This window comes from Haemorhous mexicanus, chromosome 6 (genome assembly GCF_027477595.1).
Source record: "Haemorhous mexicanus isolate bHaeMex1 chromosome 6, bHaeMex1.pri, whole genome shotgun sequence".
Taxonomy (NCBI): Eukaryota; Metazoa; Chordata; class Aves; order Passeriformes; family Fringillidae; genus Haemorhous; species Haemorhous mexicanus.
In genome coordinates, this window is record NC_082346.1 from 58,345,130 (window position 1) to 58,366,315 (window position 21,186).

General features: G+C 39.8%; 1 protein-coding gene across 1 annotated transcript in view; it reads right to left on the bottom strand.

Annotated features, from left to right (window-relative positions):
• The window catches only part of NUDT14 (nudix hydrolase 14), a 59,489-nt gene extending 45,647 nt beyond the window's left edge, over positions 1 to 13,842 (bottom strand). The window contains exon 1 of the mRNA XM_059850484.1: positions 13,692 to 13,842. Within this exon, the coding sequence (XP_059706467.1) occupies positions 13,692 to 13,772 (81 nt within the window). The 5' untranslated portion in view covers positions 13,773 to 13,842. The remainder of the gene's footprint in view (positions 1 to 13,691) is intronic.
• Positions 13,843 to 21,186: the final 7,344 nt, after the last annotated feature.

Genomic DNA, 21,186 nt, shown 5'->3' on the forward strand with positions numbered 1-21,186 from the left:
TTAACAAATTAATCTTTCTCTATGGAGTGTCCCATAATGCTCTAGGGAGGCTCGTATGTTCCCATGAGTCCTGTCAGATTTCTGCCAAGAGGTTTAAACTCCTAGACAGATCAAAGACAAAGTAAGGAGATAAAAAGAAACAGGGTTCTCCAGACTGACAGGCCAACCACCTCTCCTTGTCAAGAAATAAGGGTGGTTTACAGAAACAACAAGGGAGACATTAGTGTTTCAGATTTGGTGGAACTATCCTGTAAAATACTATAGCAGTAATTTCCATACTAATAATTACTGATTGGTTTCACTGAATAGGAGGCCAATATTCACAGAATGATTTAGGCTGGAAGAGACCTTCAAGATCTTCAATTTCCAGACCCTCTGCCATGGGCTGGGACACCTTCCACCAGACCAGGTTGCTCAAAGCACCATCCAATCTGGCCTTGAACACTGTAGGGCTGGGGCATCGACCCACAACTTCCCTGGGCAACCTGTGCCAGTGCCTCACCACTCTCACAACCAACAGTTTCCACTTAATAAAAAATCTAAATCTATCTTCTTTCTGTTTAAGGCCATTCTCCGTGTCCTATCACTACATGAAATAATCTCATACTGTTTTTAATTTATCTGAACAGAACAAATCAGATGAGTTACAGATAAAATTTTAGGCTGTACAAACTGCAGTGCTATGGAAATGTCACTCTGAAGAGCAACACAGCTTTGCAGAGTAAGCCAGAAATTGCCTATGTCCAATATTTTCAAGTGTCAGAAATGGTACAATGCTGAAAGCAGAGTGCTAAGTGCAGAAACACATATGAAATTCTACAGCAGATTTGCCAAAAGATTTGATTTTTGAAAGCCAATTTTTCTTCTAATCCTGCTGCTTCAGAAGCTCAACAAGTTTAAGTGGCATAATGATAACCAAAATGAAGCCAAAATGAAACTAAACAAAGTCAACAGTGATAGTTTATTTCAGCAGTTCTGGATAAGAATATATACAAGACCTATATAGCATCATAGCCTAAATTTTTTTAATTAATATTTATAATGTTATTATCAATACATTAATGTACTGTTTGTTGTGTTTTTTCCCCATATTGACTTCCAGCTCAGTTTGTCAGAATATATAATTTCTGCTTAAAAACCACTGAACTGCTTACCAGTGGTACTCCAATCAGCTTACCTACTAAGTAAAAAAAAGTTACTCAAATTGCTTTTGAATTTGCTTAAACTAGGACTGAATAGAAACAATGTAAGGGACGGCCTGGCCTCATCAATGAGAAGTTCTAAAATATAATTTTATTCAGCAAGGTTGTAATTTCACAAAGTTACAAAAATTCATTACAAGGATCTTAATATCTGGCCAGACTCACTAATTGTCTAGAATATTTTTAAGCAGCAAAACAAAATCCATTCTAAGTTCACAAATAACCATTACAGCTAATGAAAACATCATCTAAAATGACAAATACCATTGAAAAGAATCCTTAGAACAGTAATATCAAGTGACCAAATTCTATGTAGCTGATTGGATAGTCAATATTCTTACTCCCTATTTAAATGATCTCGTACATCATAAAAATCTTACAGATTTCACTCAAATAATGTCATGCTTCTGGGTGAAACATACCATTTCTAAGCCTTATTATTTGCAGAAAATCCAGTAATTGCAGTAATCTCATATTAGGCTCTTGGGAAAAACAATTTTCTGCATCTCAAAGAATCAGATCCGGAGTCAGAATCGTGCAGAGATGTAGCTGTTTTACTCCAGAAGGAACTTGTGAATTAAAATTGGAATTACAACACTGAATATTTTTGAAATCTGAAGATGGATATTGTAATTTATCAGCTTGCTGAGGAATTATTCTAGTCTTTAAAAAGAATTGCTTGTATTTGCTTACTAAAAGTGCACCGTGATCATATGCAGCATGAGATCAGAAAAAGCATTTGGTTTTAAAAAATGAGGCTTATAGTCTCAGTGGAAATGCTGTTTTCAATGTACACTTTTTTTTCTTCAATTTTTTCATATTAGATCTACAACACAACAGTAAAAAATACAATATTTACTGATTGGGAGGACTGTGGAGAGAACTGTCAGTGAGGAGAGGAGAGGAAAATAAGGGGTCAGGTTCCAGAAGAAACATGCAATTACTAGATGATATACAAATGCACTTTGCACACACTGAACGCACAGAACAAATATTATGCACTTCAACACAAAGGAAAACAGCTATTTCAGAACTAGATAAGAATTTGAAGCACTAGTTAATTAAAAATACCAGAAAAAGGCCTCCCTTAAGACAGACAGAAAATTAAAAAGCACAGTAACGACCACCTACATATTTTTATGCTTTGGTACTTTTCCATCTATACATGATGAAAAAAACCGCAACACTCATGGAAAAAAAAACTTCTTGCAGATATAACAGAGGGTCACAAAAGCTATGAAAGAGATACTTAACACAGGTTCCTGAGCAGATGACAAGCCATTAAACTTTCACGTTTAGGTAGTTATGATGATCTGATGTCTCTTTATGATATCAGCCATTTTTTTAATTAAATCTACAATGTGTTTAACAAGCAATTCTTCCATCAATCTTTGATGTGTTTTACTTATAAAGCAATGACAGTTTTCAGTTCAGACTCCTTAAAGTTCCAGAGAAACCATTTTCCACTCACTTGCTCTGAAAGCCATTAAAACAACTTGATGAAGAACAGCAGCAGGGGGCTAACAGAAGCCAAGGCTTAGGAACAATCTTTAGATTTTTCTCCTAAGACTTTCTCACAGACCCTCCTCACAAAGATCCTCAGGGCTTTTCATCCTCTCCTTCCTCCCCACCCCCCTCCCAAAAATCAGTTCGAAGTGACAGATGCAACTAGCTCCAGATTCTGCTCTTTCCTTAATTTCACTTTTACCTCTCAATTTTGATAGACTCAACTGAAATCTGATTCCCACAAAGGCAGTCCTCTTATCATCTTCCCATTGGGAAAAAGTAATGCACAGAAAGATTCAAGTAACTTGTGAACACCTTCTAATCTGCCATCCATTCTAAGAGAGTGCACTACTAGTGAGACATGTACCTATTACTTAGATACTACTGGCATTCAGTAAATTGATTGAATTAGTGATTAATTGATTAGTGATTATCTACAGTTCTATTTGTTACTGCACTACTTCTGAAACTTGCATGACAGTGACCCTACAACCGTTTCAATACTGGAATATAAAGTAAAGGACTGTCCAAGCTGACTATAAATGATATGTAAAATGGGAATTGCCTGTAACAAATGGTAAATTCTTTGGTTATAGTTTCATGCAAATGCAGAAATCCCAGTTTTATGGAAAATAGACCTATTAGGACAGTACTTACGCTAATTAGAATCAGTGGAGTGGATTTTTTTTATCTCTGTTTTGCTGCACTCACCATAATTTTATTTCTTTGATTATGAATGGCTGAAGGACAAATTTCATTGATTGCTAATTTTGTGGGACATCTGTAACTCCAAAGCTCTACCAACTCTTCAGTTGCTGTGTTCAAGTGATAGCACTGCAGTCAAGATACTGAACATGGAACTTCTCAAATGTGAACAGCTAATTCCATGAAGCAGGCTATGGGACACATCAATCCCAAATTCTGTTTACAATCCCTTGTTTTTTTACAAATGAGAGCTACAGTTACAGGACACATGGCTGGAGCAAACAGGGACTGAAGGAGGCCAGCCTCATGTAGAGGACAGGGGCAGCACATATGAGGGATTTGAGGTCAGGAAGGACAGATGGTGGGCATTCCCATTACAGCTAAGTTACCTCTTGTCCTTATAACATTGAGCTTTGTATTTGCCAGTTGGTGACTCTCACAGTTTGTGTTTCTACAAGCTTTACCAAGCTTGTATTTGTAACTAAAACTGTGAGAATACATTGTGGAATAAATTTCTAGATGTCTTGTGAAAAAATCTTATTGGTACTTTCTCAGAACATTAACATTTATACTTTCTGTTTGTTCTCCCTTCAGCTAAAGTAATACACTATTAAAATGTTCATGTGAGATGTTTTTAAATGAGTTTTTCTTTAGAGAAATTTGAAAGAAAAATCTCATAAGAAATTCTAAGTCAGAAAACTAACATACAACCCTATAAGAGAACATGCAAAAAGTTTCTGTTTGCTTTCTGACATAACTATATCATAAATATTGGAAAAGGATCCATGAAGAATATAAACTAAGGAAGTCCAAGAAGTAAAGAAACAATACCCTAAGGAACAGGAGGAGGTATGTATGATATTCTACAAGCATTCAATCACTTTACAGAATTGAAAAAATGTTAAGGCTGGAAGGACCTCACAAGATCACTCAGTACAAGTCTCTTAACAGTGGCAGGATCAAACATATGTTATGTGAGTGCTATGTAATACATGCCAGATACAGAATATGCTTCTAAGCATTATCCAGTCAGAGCCTCCATTCCAGGCTGTTCCATCATTCAAACTATTCCACCATTTGTGCAGTCTCAATACTAAAACAAACAATTTCAATCCTATATATGTAATAGCACTGTAAGATTGTTATGCTGGAAGTACATGACTTAGAGTTTATCATGAATGCTCTTGCAGAAGAATAATTTAATTAAAATTACCATTAGCATTACTTTTTTCTATATTAATTTTCAAGAATGTTTACTTCTCTAGAAGGGTAAACTTTTCTTTTCCCATATTTTCTATTTCAAGAGAAAGAACATCTCTCACCTTCAGGAGTTTAGCCTCATTTCCCTATAATGTATTCATCACCACTCAGCACATCTGTCCCAGCAAATCCCATTTCCTGTTCTATTCATGAGGCTCAGCAACCTGGAGCTTTAGTGATTGCCGCCACACTTTTCCCATGGCCTTCTCACCTCTCACCCCCCCCCACACCCCGCTCCCATTGTTTATCATCTGTTCTCCCCTGCTGCAAACTGCTGTCAGATGTTCACTTATCCCTAATCTTACTCACTGCCTTTGATATTCTTTCTAATCCAACAACCTGTCAACTGGGGCATCAGCCCATGTCCACACCAGCTGCTCTGTCACAGGCTGTAAGATTCCCTCTCTGCTCCAAGAGGTATTTAAAGGATTTTGACACAGCAACCTCAACGTGAAACAAATAATTAATGCTGTTTTGATCAGTGATCAGGGCTTTAGTGTGACATGAGCTGACCACTAAGAAAAACGGAGCTTTACTTTGTTTAAACTTCAGTAAACTTTAGTGTTACTATATTAACAAGATTTTGATCAATGTCTGAAGGACAGTACCAGAAAGCTAAGGTCTTTAACTTGGGTTAAAAATTATGAAGAATAATTAATCTGAGTGCAAGTCAGAGGGGCAGATAACATTATATGCCTGCTGTGTAAAACATGCTCATTTATGCAGTATCAAGTTGTATAGAGTTTTCAAAGCATGGGAGCTGACCTTTTATGAGTTACAACTGAAAATACAACTGTATTTTAAATACTGCAGCAGTTGAGATAAAATTATTTAAAACACACTCGTTTTCAGAAATAGAGTAGGATAGTTTAATACCCTATAGAACATCAAACCCTGACATTTTAAAGAACACTACCATTTACAGAAAATTTAATTCCCACAATATTCAGATTTGCTATAAACACTTAAAATTTTACCGTGTTCACCTGCTTTAAAACATATCAAATACACACAGTGTCATAGCTGAGATTGTGATTCAGATGACAGATTTTTTGTGTGAGGAAAAGTTTCTGCTAGCTACGCAAACACATGAATTTTGATCCAAACTGAAAAACAAATACAGCATTTAGTTGTTGGAAGAACATGAGCACTATTTTATTTCTCAGATCTAAGTGCAATTACTACCAAAGAGATGGTACCAAACAGGACAAAAAATATATACCCTACAGTAGCTGTATTTCACACACAAAAGTATAATAAAACTTCAGAGATTAATTTTATAACAAGGTTCCTTCACTTAGAACTAAACCACTTTTATTCTTAGGGCTTGTCTATACCAGGACATCTAGAAAATGAATCTCAAGTAAGTACCTTGATGAACTTGAATTCTGCTACTTAAACTCCATTAAACCCCTGTATGGACACAGTCATCCAGTTTAGTTTACTGCTCCCTTAGGGCACACACTGGAAAGTTAGCATGGATTAAGGCAGGGTATGAATTCAAAGTGCAATTGTACTTTGAAAATGGTTTAACGTAAACAGAACCAGACTCTTTGTTGTAGAATGAGACATGGAGTTAATCAGGAAAGTCCTGTGCAGACAAGTCCTTGCACATGAGGCTACTGGAGTGGTATTGCCAGAGCTGATGGTTTTCAACTTCTTCATCTCAGATCTGGAAACATCTTCCAGGGAAGCTGTAGCACATTAAGCCTGCTAATAACTGCTCTGCTTTTCTTAGCTGCCTCATATGGATGACCTACAAGTATTCCAATGGCTCTCAGTGAGCAGCATATCAAAACCTGAGAAGTACAGCTTAAACTCACTACAACTTCTGTACCTCCTCCTACACTCAGCCTTAACTTCACAGTTACTGTGCAGTAACCCAAGTAGTCTGATGGCATTAAATGAGATTTTACTGATCGTTTATGTAAGTGCAGACACATTTCAGCTACAAAAGGTGCTCAACAAGGCCTTATTCTTTCCAGTATGTGACATTTGCTGTCACAAGTGTGTTAAATCATAGTATGACTGACCTAAAAATATGAAGTTTTGTCGCTGTCAACTACTTTTCATGCATTTACTTCAAAGCTTACATTCACTTGTCAAAGCATGCTGGATAAAGAAATCAAGACTAACACAACATAATTTCACTGAAACAAAAACAAGTACCAGTGTTCTTTTCAACTACTGCTCTTATTAACTAATGCTCTTCATTTCCCCTTCAGTAATTAATAAATGTCTTACACAAAAATAACTTGTACAAATTTTCAGAGTTGAATTCAAAGCATATGGCAGAGTCAGAAGCAGACATGCCTAGATTCCTTAGTTCCTTTTCTTAAATCTGTGGTCTAATTGCAGAGAATACCATTTCCCTCAAAAGAAATTATGTTCCCTCAGTACTCAACTCACTAATGCTGTCTTTGCAAAAACTTTTCTTTCTTTTCTTTCACACATATGAAAGAATTATACAGCACTTCAACCACATTCACTGTTAACACAGCAGCAGTCAGATCAAAAATCAACCTCATCCAAGATCTACCTCTGACAGAAGCCAAGATGCCCAAGTAAGAATATATTGTTAAAACACTCTCAGACTCCTGCAATTTGCAGCTCAGGGACTCCCTGAGCTGGAAGCAGTATGTTCCCATTTAAGATTAATACTCAACACTGACATAACAGACTTGACAAGCTGAAGAAAATGAGACAAACTTCACAGGGAAAAAATGGCATCTCCTTTCACTGCACTACTGCTTTAAAAAAAACGAACAGCAAATAAATGTGTTACTTGGTAACATATTTCCTACTACTGGAACCTTTTGAAGATTCAACAGAAGACTTACTTGTTTGAACAGGTAACTTAAAAATCTGTTTACTCCCTCAACAGCGTAATTTTTAACTGTCAAAACAGAGAAGAATGTTTTATGTTTATAAAAAAGCAGACGGAAGTTCCAGAGAATATTTCAGGCAGCTGGGCACATTTATTTTGCAATTACCATATACAAAAATTCCTAAATGCAAAATAAGATTGTTAATATTATTGTTACACTGCCCTGCTTTGCTTTTTCTTCTTCAAAGTTTTTATGGCATTAATGATACAGGGCTCACTTCTTTCTCCATGTAATACACATATTCTAATCTTGATGACATCTCCAAGACAGTTAAAATTCTAAGATACAGTGGTTGCACATGGTCACAAAAGAAAGCAGTAGCAAACTCAGATCAGAAGAAATCCCTTCACTGATGAACTACACCCTGCTCATGAAGCACATTTTCTACCCATTACAAAGCTCATGAAGTGTTAAAATCTACAGCAGCCTTGAAAATTGCTTTAGAACTAGTCAAAACTCAAAGACATAATAATTCCCTTAACAGCGAATGAAAAAAAATCATGCATTAAAATGAACTCGAAGGGAGCATTTTCCATGTTTAAAATAAATTATTCTAAGGATTAAATCAATAGAGGAAATGTGATGCTAAGGCATTGACCTACTCTGAAGTGTGGAAGGAATGTGAAGCTCAGAAAAGAGCAAATAGCTCCAATTTACCATTACTGACTGCATGGTTCAGTCGATATGCATGGAGTTTTTGAGGTTTATCCCACCCACATCATTGAAACAGATGCCCATTCACCATTCCACAGATTCAAAACACAAACTCACTCACACACAAACATGCTGGGAAAATTACTGACAGTTGGTTCTAGTCTGGTGGCAGACTTCTAAAAGTTCCTGGGCAGACGCACATATATGTTTACAGAATTCAAGGAAACAGTGGCAAGAGCTCCCCTGCCAGAACAACTTTCAAAAACAAAGGTATATGAGTCTGGGAGAGATCCACAATGGCTTTGATATGTGAGCTCTGGACAAAAGTTTCTATAACAGCTCAAAGTATTATTCCAGCAGCTAGATGCTTTCCCCCAGCTGATGGATGCTGTGCCTCCCCTTTGAAGGGTGCTGTCCCTAGCACAGAGGTCACTAAAAAGAATATGCAAAGGCAATTCACTTAGTTCTGTGTAAAGCTCAGTGATTTGGCTTAAAGGGCTCATGGCAGTGGGTTCGAATTGGAACAACAGAGCAAAAGCTTCAGCAAAGCCACCTTCTGCTGATTCCCAGGGGGTAAGAACCACAGGGAAAACTTGAATGCAGTTAACTTCTTAAATTGCTACAGGAATATCCACCACAGCTCTGTCAAAACTGTGTGTAAGGGTCCAAATCCAACATGCAGAACCACTGATATCCCTCCCTGCTGAGGTGCTGATTAAGATTTCGTTGTATCCAAATCCCATTTGGATACTTAATGCTGCTCAAGTCATAACTATTCTCCTTAACTGTTGACAACTCAAGAGTTGACTTCATGACTTGGAGTCTCAGCAGAGTTCTTAAACTTGGGTTTGGTTTTTTTTGTTTGTTTGTTTGTTTTGTTTTTTTTTTGGGGGGGGGGGTTTGTTGTTTTTTTGGGGGGGGAGGGGGAGGTGTTTAGTTTTTTTGGTTTTTTTTTTTTTTGTCTAATATATAGGCTAGTGCCTGGCTAGCATACACAAAAGAGAGCTGAAGATTTACACACAAATGTGTTTCCCAGCAGTGAGCACACTCTCCTGTGATGTGGGAAGCAATATTAATTGAAGTGAGATCTTGCAGCCTGACTCTACCACATCCCAGGGAAATGCCCTAGCCCTTGGGCATTGAGTTAATCTCTCATTAGCCATCCCTCTGGTCTCTTGAATAAATTATTTATGAAAAGCAGAAAAACTTCAATAGGAAAAAGTGAAAAGAGATTTACCATGGAGTTCCTGGTAAAGAAGCCAATTCTTCAAGAGGTGATGTATTTTAAAAAAAAGCCAATTTAGGTAACAAATCAATTTGCACTTTGGGGGCAAGCACACATTAAAGCTAGACAGATGCTATCCTCTATGTGAAAAAAATGAATTTTCTTCTCTCACTACCAAGCAGAACCAAAATATATAGGAACACAGGGTTCCTACTGACAAAATGAAGAGAATATTCTTCAGGCTAAGTGAGGTACCTTGTCCATCTCTCAACCCCAGGCCACATCATTTAAAACATGGTTCATTTGACTAAGGGCCCCCCCCGGAGCATGGCTGACAGCTGAAAATAGAAGCTGAGGTCCCTTTTGGAGTTCTGTCAGACACCCATTTTTAAGAATATAATCTTAATTTGTACTTTACCTCCCCATATTGGCCCTCACCAAAATCTGACTGCAGTTTGCTGAATTCCACAATTCCTTGGCTGCACTTCCATTTCTACCTCTACACTACACAAAGACAGAATTTAAATGAGTCACTGGTACAGTGATTTGTCCAGCAAGCCAAGCAATTCTCCATAGCTTGGATGCCCAACATGAAGCTGCAGGGTGCCTCAATCTGCAAGGTTTGAAACCTGGAACTCTTTCAGAAGGGTATACAACTACTTTTATGCTCTACAGGAAAAATTCAGAGCTCATTGCTTTCACTTAAAACACAGATGGGCAGAAGGAGAGGATGATGAAACACTTCATATGAAAAGCTCTCATGGGAAGAACAGAATACACCATGGGCATAAATTGCTGTATGGTTTTCTGCCATTTCTTCTTCAGGAACTGCCATAACTTCTTACAATCCTCACTTCAGTGAAACAGCCAGAAAAGGACATTTTTCTCACAGACTTTTAAAAGAGTATTTCTATATGTAACCAAATACAGTCTGAAGGATGACTCAACCTCTTACAACACAGGGGAACTTGGGACTCAAGCACAAATCTACAAGGACAGTGCTGTGGTTTTTTCCAACAAAATTGCCTGACTGGATTTGATGTAAACACAACTCTGTTCTTGTGCTGGTCCACAGCTCCCAGTCTGAGCATCTATATGTCCAAGGAAAATACTCAGCTGGCCAAAACATTAAGGCAATCCTTAGGCCTGCAACTGTAAATGTGTCAAATGCCTCTGAGAACAGGTAGACAATGATCTGACTCTGTGGCTCCACTCTTCATCAGGTGGGACCACAGCCTCCTTCAGATGTGTAACCTGTCTGGGTTTACAGAAGTATTTCCATAATCACAGAATATTCTGAGTTGGAAAAGACTCATGAGGATCACTGTCCCAGCTCTTGAGCGAATGGCCATACAGGGACTGAGCCTGTGACCTTGGTGCTATTAGCACCATGCTCTGACCAACTGAGCTAATCTACACAGGATTTTGTTTAGATTTCAGCCCCCAAATGAATCCTCTTCTGGTGTCTTACAGATTTTGAGTGGTCTGTAAAGCTGCTAGAACAACAATGGTTTACAACTCAGTGGGGTGCAGGTTGAGTGTATAAAACCAAACCAGCAGGGTACACTGAAATGTAAATCACCTATCTAAATTTATCGTAAAATAATAAAATTTATGTTTATGTTAAAGACCTTGCTAGATTAGATACAGTATAGTAGCAGGACTCAAATTATCTCCACACAAGTAGCATAATTTTGATATGAAATGTCTAAAAATCAATGCTGTTACTTAAGCATTCATGAATACTTAGAAATAATCTTAAAATCCTACATTGTATGTAAAAATTCTTTCAATTTCCTATTTGTACAGAAAAGCAATAGTTGTGAAACAAATGAATAAAAAACCCTCTCACTCTGTATGTCCTTGGACAAAAGATTTATGTTAAACATCAATGCCTATTTTAGGAATATACCTCTTTGAAAATAGATTTCAAATTCTCAAAGCCCCAATTATCCTTCATTAATATTATGTGAAAAAATTCATCAATTAATCTTCTTTGGACTACAATGAATTAGAGGGGATGTGTCACAGCTTCACAAAATATACCTATAAGGCCACCCCAAGCCTTCCAATCACATCATAATTTCACTTATTGCATAATTTAAGTATACAAACTAGTGTCAGTTTTCACAGTGCAACAAATGCCATTATTCAAGTTTTCCCCATTAGATTATTCTGTTATCCAGAAAGACTTTTTTATTAGATTTGGGTCAAGTTCAGCAAGCAAGTGCAGGGAATTCATGGATGGGGGAAATTAATGTTACTTAGGAACAAATAGGAACTGGGAAGAAGAAAAGTTTCTTTTCTTTTTCCAGATAGTGAATTAAAATAGTTGGACAAGGGAAGACCTACTCAGTATAAAAGCATTAAGATCAAGGGCTAGATTTTGGAAACAATTGTCAGTTTTAGAGGAGTGGTGCAATTTTCAAAATTCTTAAGCACAACAGGCATTTAACTCTCTTGGATTTTAGACACTTGACTGTTTAATGAGGTTTTCAGCAGACCTAAATGCTTTTGAAACAATTAGTCAAATGAGTGAAAATATTTAGTATTTCCTCTGCTTAGTAAGTCGGTTTTTAAATGCAAAATGTATTTCAATAAACCTAGGGCCTGTTTCTCAGGCCAGGTACAGACAGTTGTGCTCACACTGAGCTCATGCTCTCAGTGGGCTGGACCCAAGCCAGCCTCTGCACAGATGCCATAGAAACTACATTTTCAAGTTCATTTTAAGACAGTGCTGCAGCCAAGAGAAACAATCTCTCACCAGGCCCCAAACACTCATCCCTAACTACCACATTACCACCTCCCCTCTGCCAGCATAATGAACTGAATCACTGATCTTGTCTAGCTCAAAACTGACTTTTTTTGGCTAGATTAGGTTTTACCCTGGTCCAGCTCACTCACTTGCTGCACACTTGTGCAAGGAGAGGAAGTAGCAAGAAGGGCGAGTCTGCTTCATTTAGTGGCAAGGCTGATCTCTGTCAATTCACAGCACATGACCAAACATATCCTTATTTCTTCTTTACAATACTCATCACATCTAAGGCACATCTATTCAATTAAATGTAATTTTGCAATACTGTTTCAAGCATTTTAATTAAATCCCGTTTTTCATGTAAATAGAGCATGACTCACAAGTGAAAATTAAATTAAGTAGTAAGACCCAGCACTTGTAAACTAAGCCAGCAAAAATTCAGAATGTGAAAGAATATTTTTCAGGTTTACTTCTGATACCTAAAAAAGACATAACTCAGTATAAAGCTCTCAGCTGTTAATGAATAAAAATGGTTTATTTATCCCAATCAATGAGAAGAGAGCTTTCTTTAGGAAAATCATGTACAAAATATATTTTTAAAAATGCTAAAAATCAGCTCATCTGCTTTGATGAAACCTATTTGAACCCTCGCTTTTAATTTTCTGTAGTTTATTTCACTGTTGGACTCAATACATTCCTCTTCTGCCTCTCCAACTGATGTGTTTAGAAGCAAAGCAAAGAAGAGAGATGTGTTTTCCACCCTGCATTTCAAGGGCTGTCCAAGCTCTTCTTCATTTCCCCTTCCACTACTTTGCCTGGGTAAAAGCTCACCCTGGACCAGCCACCAACCAGGCCCAAGGAAAGCATCTAAGGACATGCAATGCTCTGCACTGTGAGAAGTGACTTTCCTTTCAAAGCTCGCATTCCTGCCGCAGTTGGAAGCGCCATCTCTCAGTGATCCTGTGAAAGGTGACTCATGTTGATACAAACATGATAACGGACAGGAATTTCCTTCCCCACTTCCCACCTGCGGGCATTGAGGCTATTCACGGAATCACAAAATAGGGTGGAAGGAGACCTTTGGAGATCACCCAGTCGCAAGCCCCTCCCATGGCAGGGTCACCTGGAGCAGGTAACACAGGAAGGAGTCCAGGCGAGTTTGGAATGTCTCTAGAGAGGTGAACCCAAACACCAGCACGGGGTGAAAGTGACAGTGACAGTGACAGCCCCGCGCAGGCGGCAGGCACAGGGGACACCCATGGGGACGCAGGAACCGCTGGCACACCAAGGCAGTGACCCCACGGTCTATCGGGCCTCCTGCGCTGTCCTCCTCGAACCCCACCTCAGGGCGGGCCGAGGGAGCGCCGGCGACAGTGCGGCCGCCCCTGGGGTGCCATGAGGTGGCAGCGGCGCTGCCCCAAAATGGCGCAGGCGGGGGCTGAGGGGCCTCGCCGGGACGGGGCACGGCGGGCGGGCGGGCCGGCGGCGCCACTCACCTGCCGGTAAGAGAGGCGAAAAGGCCGCAGGTAGAGGGAGGAGGTGCAGGGCTGGACCGCCAGCTCCTCGATGGCCTCCATCCCTGCCGCGAGGGCAGCGGCCGCGGCGGGAGGAGGAGGAGGAGGAAGGGGAGAGGCGCGCGCAGCCGCCGGCGGACGGGCCGGGAGCGGCACCGGAGCTGACGGACGCGGCCGCGGCGCTCTGCGGCCTCTGCCCTCAGCGGGAGCCGGAATCACGGAATGCTGAATTTCACCCCCTAAACCGGGGCACAGGAGCCTCGCCGCCTTTATTCACAGAATCACCACGGTTGGAAGACATCTTTAAGATCATCCGGTTCAAGCGTCCGCCTAGCACTGCCCCTGTAACCCTTAAACCACTAACCGCGTCACCCAGTTCCAAATCCAGACGGCTCTTGAACTGGTGACTTCACCATCTCCCTGGGCAGCCTGTTGCAATGTCTGACCATTATAACAGTGAAAAAAGTTTTCTGCTTTCTATTCTGAATCTCTCCTTTCTTAGCTTAGGGCCATTTATTCTTTTCCTCTCACCGCAGGCACGGGAGAAGAGACCGGCCCCCACCCACCTCACTACAATCTCCGGTCACGGAGTAGAATTATTCTCCACAAACACCTATTCACCATCCTGTTTTCTCAGGAGCTTGGCGGATTTTCTCAGAGGGTCAGTTATTCCCACACTTTGCACCAAAATTTATGGGGTATGCCGGCACTGAACTGAAACCCGCCCCCCTCCTCCAAAGCCTTGATGCGATCTAAATGCTCCCAGGTTATCCCACTCCTGGACACCATCGGGCTTTGCAGGATGAGCACCTTGCTGAGAAAAGCACAGTCCCTTCTGCCTGCCTGCAGGTGTGGTGCTTTCCTGCTAAATGGAGACTGTATGAGTGGTGTGGAAAATGCAGGTACAAATACAGATTGGTGGATAACCTGCAATCCATCACTCGATGCATCTCCAACTTTCCTTTTCAGTCAGCTTCCAGTACTGGCCGTGCACCAGCCCATGGCAGAAGAGTAAAAGCAGCTCGGTTAGACTCCCTTGGCTGTTTTCAAGTTATAAAATAGTTATCCCCTCTCCTTTTATGTCATTATTTTTTAAGCAAAATACTTTTAGATTTAGCAATTTCCTGGTTTTTGTAGACATTTGATCACAGTTATGCAACATTAGGTTACATTACTCTGGGTGCTTTAATACTGCTAATAATTATTTTCTAGGTTCACGAGCAACAGAGCTCACAATTTCTGGTGGTTGTTATTTCTGATTTGTGATCACTTTCCATGCAGATGTGCCTGTGTACAGCAATTTAGGTGCCATGTAAATCAAAATATTTTATCAATGTATTGGCCACACTGAGAAAAATCTGAAGTTTCTTGTATCATTTTTCTTTTTTTGTCTTCCTCTGTACTTCCACTGCATTACTAATAAAGTTTGTTGTCTTGTTACGTGGTAGTAAGAAATTCAGCAGTCTATCTAAAAGGAGCAGATCCAGCAATTACAAAACTCACCAGGAGTAAATGAGGCAGCACTTACATTGCAGAATGCTTGCCATCAGTTCTGATAACGCAAGTGGCAAAAAAAATGCTTGGTGGGGCTGAAAAGTGTGGTTTTAAAAGTATGTTTGCAAAGCTATCGTAAAAAATAGGCAAGGAAATGTATTTTATTAGCTGACTTCAAAAATATTTGTGTAACTCTGTTTGCATCACTGTATATGTCTACATATTTCTGGTTTTTTCAGAATGATCTCAAGGTCATTCAGAGCTCCTGGGAACTTAAGCTATATTTTTCTAGTAAGTTATTTCAGTCTTCCAAGTCCAATTTAAGTATAAACACAGTTTCCATGCACAGCAGGTTTACAGTATCTCTGTTTGCTTATGTTAAAAGTTACCGGGTACCCAGGTCGGTTCAGCCAGTCAGATTGCCCTCTTCAATAAACATTCTGACACCACTCTCAGGTTTTGAGTGTGTGTGTGTTTTGGGGAACGTGTCACACTATGTGATGGATTGCTTATTCCATTCCTAGGCTTAGGTGGGAAGCTTTTGGGGTTGTGATGTGTCACAGATCTCGTTAATGTACCTGGAGCAGTTGAGCAGTGTCACAGGAAAATGCATTTTGGGATGCTCTGGTGTTGCAGTTGCAATGGAAAGCTGTCGATTCCTTTGTTGGAAAATCTTCTTTGTGAGTATGCAGCTGAATTGAGGATTTAACAGGCTGAGATTGAGGAGTTGCCTTAATGTTCCTGTTTTACAGGAGAAATCTGAGGAAGAAAATAAATAGGAAAAATATGTTCTGCATAGTGGGACTATCATTCAGCACCTGGACCTGAATTTCATTACAGTTCTTTATTAAGGCTTAGATACCCTCTGCAGCAAGTGGCTTTGCATTTGCTGGTCCAGGAACAATCCCAAGAAGGAAATTTCTCTCAGCTACCATTTATTCAAACGAACAATAAGAAAGGGGAACAACTTACTTTTGTATGGGTGAGACACACTCCTGCTTTCCTGTTCCCTTTTACTGCTTTTGTGGCTGACTGGCACAGTGACACCAACCTGGCTCAAGGTGCACTGAGTTCACAGCAAGAATTAGGAGATGATACAATGCAGAAGCTGCTCAGCCCCTCAGCTCAGGGGTCAGGAGAGCTCTGTTCCCACCTGGGTTCCAAAGGATATGGCATATTTGCTCAGTAAACTGCCCCAACTACTTTGTTGTGTGTTCCTTGACATCCCTGTGATTACTCCTTTTTAAAGCAGAAATACTAGCAGTGGTATGTGTCCAGAAACTAGGGAAAACAGACATCCATAATTCCAAAGTGTTTAAGGACTGTGTTCATGCCTGTTACCTTCAATGAGATATTTCCAATTAAGTCCATGTTTAACTGCTTGCAGAATCTTTTGAGTTTGATTAGCATTATTCCAGTATCAGTTACATTTCTACAATCCTGTCCCTAGTTCATCACTTCCCAAACTTCTTACACCTTGGATTAGTCTTGGCTATCACAGTTTCTTTGCAGGGCACTATCCAGGTTTATCATTGCTCTTCTAATCAAAACAGCTACTCTGATGTCCTTCCACAAACCAAGTCCCTTGTGCCATCACATCTTCCTTGCCAAATATGATTGTTAACCTGACTTTCAGAAAACTGAGAATGTGTCAGAATGACAGGTTGCCTTTCACTTCATTAAATACATTCCTTTTTCTTCCTTAATAGTGGCTTCTGGATTGTTTTCTTGTTATTTAAAAAAAAACCCAAAAACCCAGATACAAATTTGTGAATGCTGTCATGGGTAGTTTGCTCATGGGTTCTTCAGTCTCCTGGAGCTGCTGGTCTCCTGCTGTAAAATACTAAAATCTAGATGTTTGTCCCTAGGCTGTAATAGCTGAGGATGGTTTGTGTAAAAGTGTGATAAACAGCCAATGAAGAAAAGCAGAAAGTGTGAGTAAAAATTTGTGTCTTTCCTGGAAAGGAGAGTATATCAGCAGGCGGAGAGGGAAAGAAGACAAGTGTTCTGTCTGGAGTAAAAAGTCTTAAGGGAAGATTCACTGGCATTTCTTACAAAAAATGAAATGTAAGCATTAGTGTTAAAAAGGAATTCTTTCTGCAGAGTAAAGTTCTTTGTTTAAGAGACTTCTCTTTCCTTCAAAGCAGTGTTTGCTCTGGGTTATTTCGTGAGTAACTTTTATTACCAGCAAAGTACCCTAACTTTTTTTGGTTGCTCTTTTAAAAAAATCCCCTTGAGCTTGGAGTTTCTGCCGACACAGCCCTTCCCTTCCGCTTGCAGCCCCGCGGTCCTTGGGCAGGCACTCTGCAGAGGGTCAGGTTGCATCCTCATTAGCAGTTTGTTTTATTGCTGTTCGCTTTGGGACACAACCGGGAATGTTTCCGTCTGCCCGCCGTGGCCCCGGGAGCCAAGCGCACCTCTCCCTCGGCCCAGGCTTACAGTGAGTGGACACCCCGGAATGTCCCTTCTCTCTTCCCACTGGAGCTTAGCAAGGTGCCTGAGCTGCTGGGTTCACTCATGCAGAGTTAGGCAGCACATTTTCCATAGTGATTTTTGTGTGTGTACGTGTCTGCATGTACTTTTAATCTCTGTCAATCCCTGCCAGGCTCACTTTGTTCTTTGACATGCCATGGCTCATGAACAAAAAATCATCAGGTCCTGAGCCTTTCATCTCTAGAGGACTCCTTAATATATTGCAGAGTATCATTACTTTTGATATTTGTGAGTACAGCAGTTACTAAGATACTACAAATATGAAAGCCTCAACAGCTAGAGGTGTGTTGACTTGCAGTTTTCAAATTTCATTTTTAAAAAATATTTCTAACCCTCATGGTTGCAGGGAAAAATGGGAAATGTAAATCATGGAAATGTAAATCATGGAAATGTAAGTGTTGGCAAACTTCATGGTTTGTGAGCTGTTAAGTGGAAGTGATGCCACATCTTTGGTAGAAGGGCTTTGCTGTTGGGGTGACAAATAACCTGAATTCCCAGCTCTGGGCAGAAGAATGCCAGCTGGGGCTGTTGAAGCCAAGAGGCACTGGATCCAGCTATGTGCTCACATCAGCCCCATCCAGCTGGGATGCCACCAAAGCCATTGTCTTCTGCCTAAAAACTGCTCCCAGAACTTCTTCCTCTGCCTCATCTCCCTGGGCCACGTGCAGTTTTTGTTAAGGTCACATAGGGGTATTAGGAGAGTTGAAACCTTTGCTGTACAGGCTTAGTGAGAAGGATGGATGAAAGTGTCCCAAATGAAGTCTATTTTGTAAACTCATGTTGGGAATCCTTATGGTTGACAGCATGAAATGGTATCCTCTTTATGTGGGCCGTCCTTGCATCGCCACAGAGATGTTAGTTTTGAGTGCCTTTCTGGGGATCAGATGCATGTTCTTTCTGTAATGAAGTGGCTGTTGTGAAGTTTGCCTTCTAAAGCTTACCCCTTAGGCTCCTGGGGAAAAGCAAGCCTGAAGCTGCCAATACCTAACTTTTAATTATTATTCAGTTCTGGGGCATAACCACCCTGGTTACATTCATAAAAGTCAGGAATTGTGCTTATGCAATTCTTTGGCATTGTTGATAGAGCCCTAGAGAAATTTGTTTTGATTTTAGTAGTAACTTTCCTGAGAGACAACTTTTTGTTTTAATAAATTATTTACATTTCAATTACAAAATACAAAATTAGAGGTCCACACTGCAGTACATAATATTATGTTCCAACAATTTTGTTCACCATCAATTGGTTCAGTGCTGCTTTAATCCATGAATAGCCTCAGTCTGAAGAACTTGGAGCAATTATTCCTGAATTTGGTTTGTAAGGACTAACAGCATGATCAAGACAGGCATGGTGTGTGGTATTGCTGATGTGCACCACAGTGAGTTAGAGGAATATGTCAGTTTGTTCCCCTTAGATGTTTTGATTAGCTCCACCTTGTTTTCAGAAAAAGTGTATCTCTTTTAATAAGACTTTGCAAAGTCCAGAGCTGTCTCATGGCTGTAGTAGGAAACTCACCTAGGTCTAGCTAGAATAGTGTCATTTCCCAGAAGAGCTGAAATTTATCCATCTGCCTTGTGAAATGAAGGTCTGATAAGTAGCTTTTTTTTTTTTTTCTGCCTATCATCAGTAAAAGCCTTGAACTAAATATGGCAAGAAAAAAAAAAATTAAACATATTCAGTATAAATATAGATACGGTTATCATGACATGTAAAATTGGTCTCTCTAAAAATAGTGAAGGAAAAAAAGCTCTGCAACATAAATGTGTAACTAATATGTCAAATAGGTCTTAAGTTATTCACAATATAATATGACAAGTTTCAATATGGTATAAAGTAGAGGAGGGGAGGTGAGAACATGGGAAGTAAATTCTCATTCTTAGCTTTTCAGCTGGGGGAAGAACAAACATGCAGTCTGTGAAAAAAAAGAAACAATATGCATGCAAAATTTAGATATTTTTATATTATATTAATTACTATCCAACAAATGTTGCCTACAGCTAACAGAGTGAAAATGATTAGAGGGAAGGCTTTGATTTTTCAATAAACTTCTCTGTAAGTAGGGGGAAAAGAAAATGATAACACCATGTTGTTTGTGTTACATAACCACGTACAACCAATATCTGGATCTCATTATGCTGGGAACTGTTCAAATGCAGGTAGAAAAATGGTGTCTTTCACAAAAAAGCAGCAAAATAATTTGCACAAAAGAGCAAACAAGATGAATGTACGGTAATAAGGAACAGCTGAAGGAGAGCAAAAGATCACGAAGAATCTTCTTTTGTTTGCCACATATGTATGCAATAGAGCTGGAAGGAGAAAAGTATTTTGATTTCTCAGGGAACCTTGATGTTCCAACAGTTTGAAATTGCCTGTAAAAAAGCACTGGAGCCGGAGCTGTTGGATACTGGAGTGCTGGCCGTGGCTGTAGCCAAGAGCCTGGTATCTCTGGGCTCCCCTGTCATCACAAGACTGTGCTGTGCCTGGTACTCTGCCCTGGACTGGGGGCATTACAAGCCCAAGGGTCCTTAATCTTCAGGCAATTTGTCGAGCAAGATTTCTTGAAACTGTGGGAGTGGGAAGCCCTGGTCCTCAGGAGACCACCAGCCAGGCTGCTCACAAGCTGGGGCTGGCATAGCACCAGTGGAAGCTTGCCTGTTTTTCAAAGGAATTTAATTGAATACTTGTCTGGATGAAATGTTTCTGTTTGGTAAATTGAGACATTCCAAAATAAAAATATAGTCAGAAAGGTTTTTTTCACCAGATGTAGGGAGCCGGTACAGAGTTTCTAAATCAACATCTTTAAATACAAATATATTTATTTGTGTTTTCTGTGATAGAAAGGGAGAGAGACACAGCTGGCTATTTTCCTGCCTCCTCTTCATTAGACATATTATATAATTTTCCTGTTTATTTCTATTGCACCAGTGATTAGGAACCCGGAGCTTTATTGTGATCATTGGTATCGAATCACAGAACAAAACAGCCTAAATGCTCTAGTGAGATTCTTGTGGTTGGAAGTGAGTTGGAGAAGATCTCAGGGGAAGGACAGGCTAAGCACCCCACAACTTAGTTCAAGGAGTTGTAACTTTTCTTCAAAAAACATGTGGTTGAAGGACAGCACAGACCATGATTCTGGGAGTGCAGTGGCAGCGTGGGATATGGGCTGGAGATACAGAACAGCAGGATTTCATTATCAGAGACTTGATGTCAGGAAGCAATATAAGGGTTGGACTGAGTCAGTTGAAATGATTTAGCAAGTAATCTGCAGGTAGTTGATTTGTTGTTGAGGGCTAGCTGGAAAGTTAGAATATGGGTCTTTAAAAGATTGGGTCTGGAAGAGATTGGATCGCCATAACAATCAAAGTTCTGAAAAACAAAATCCTAGGCATTTTATACTGGACTCTCAAAACTGTTGGCACTGACCTTTCCTAACTTGGGAAAGTGCCTGACTTTGAAAACTTGACTTTTTTTTTTTTTTTTAATAAATGTTCT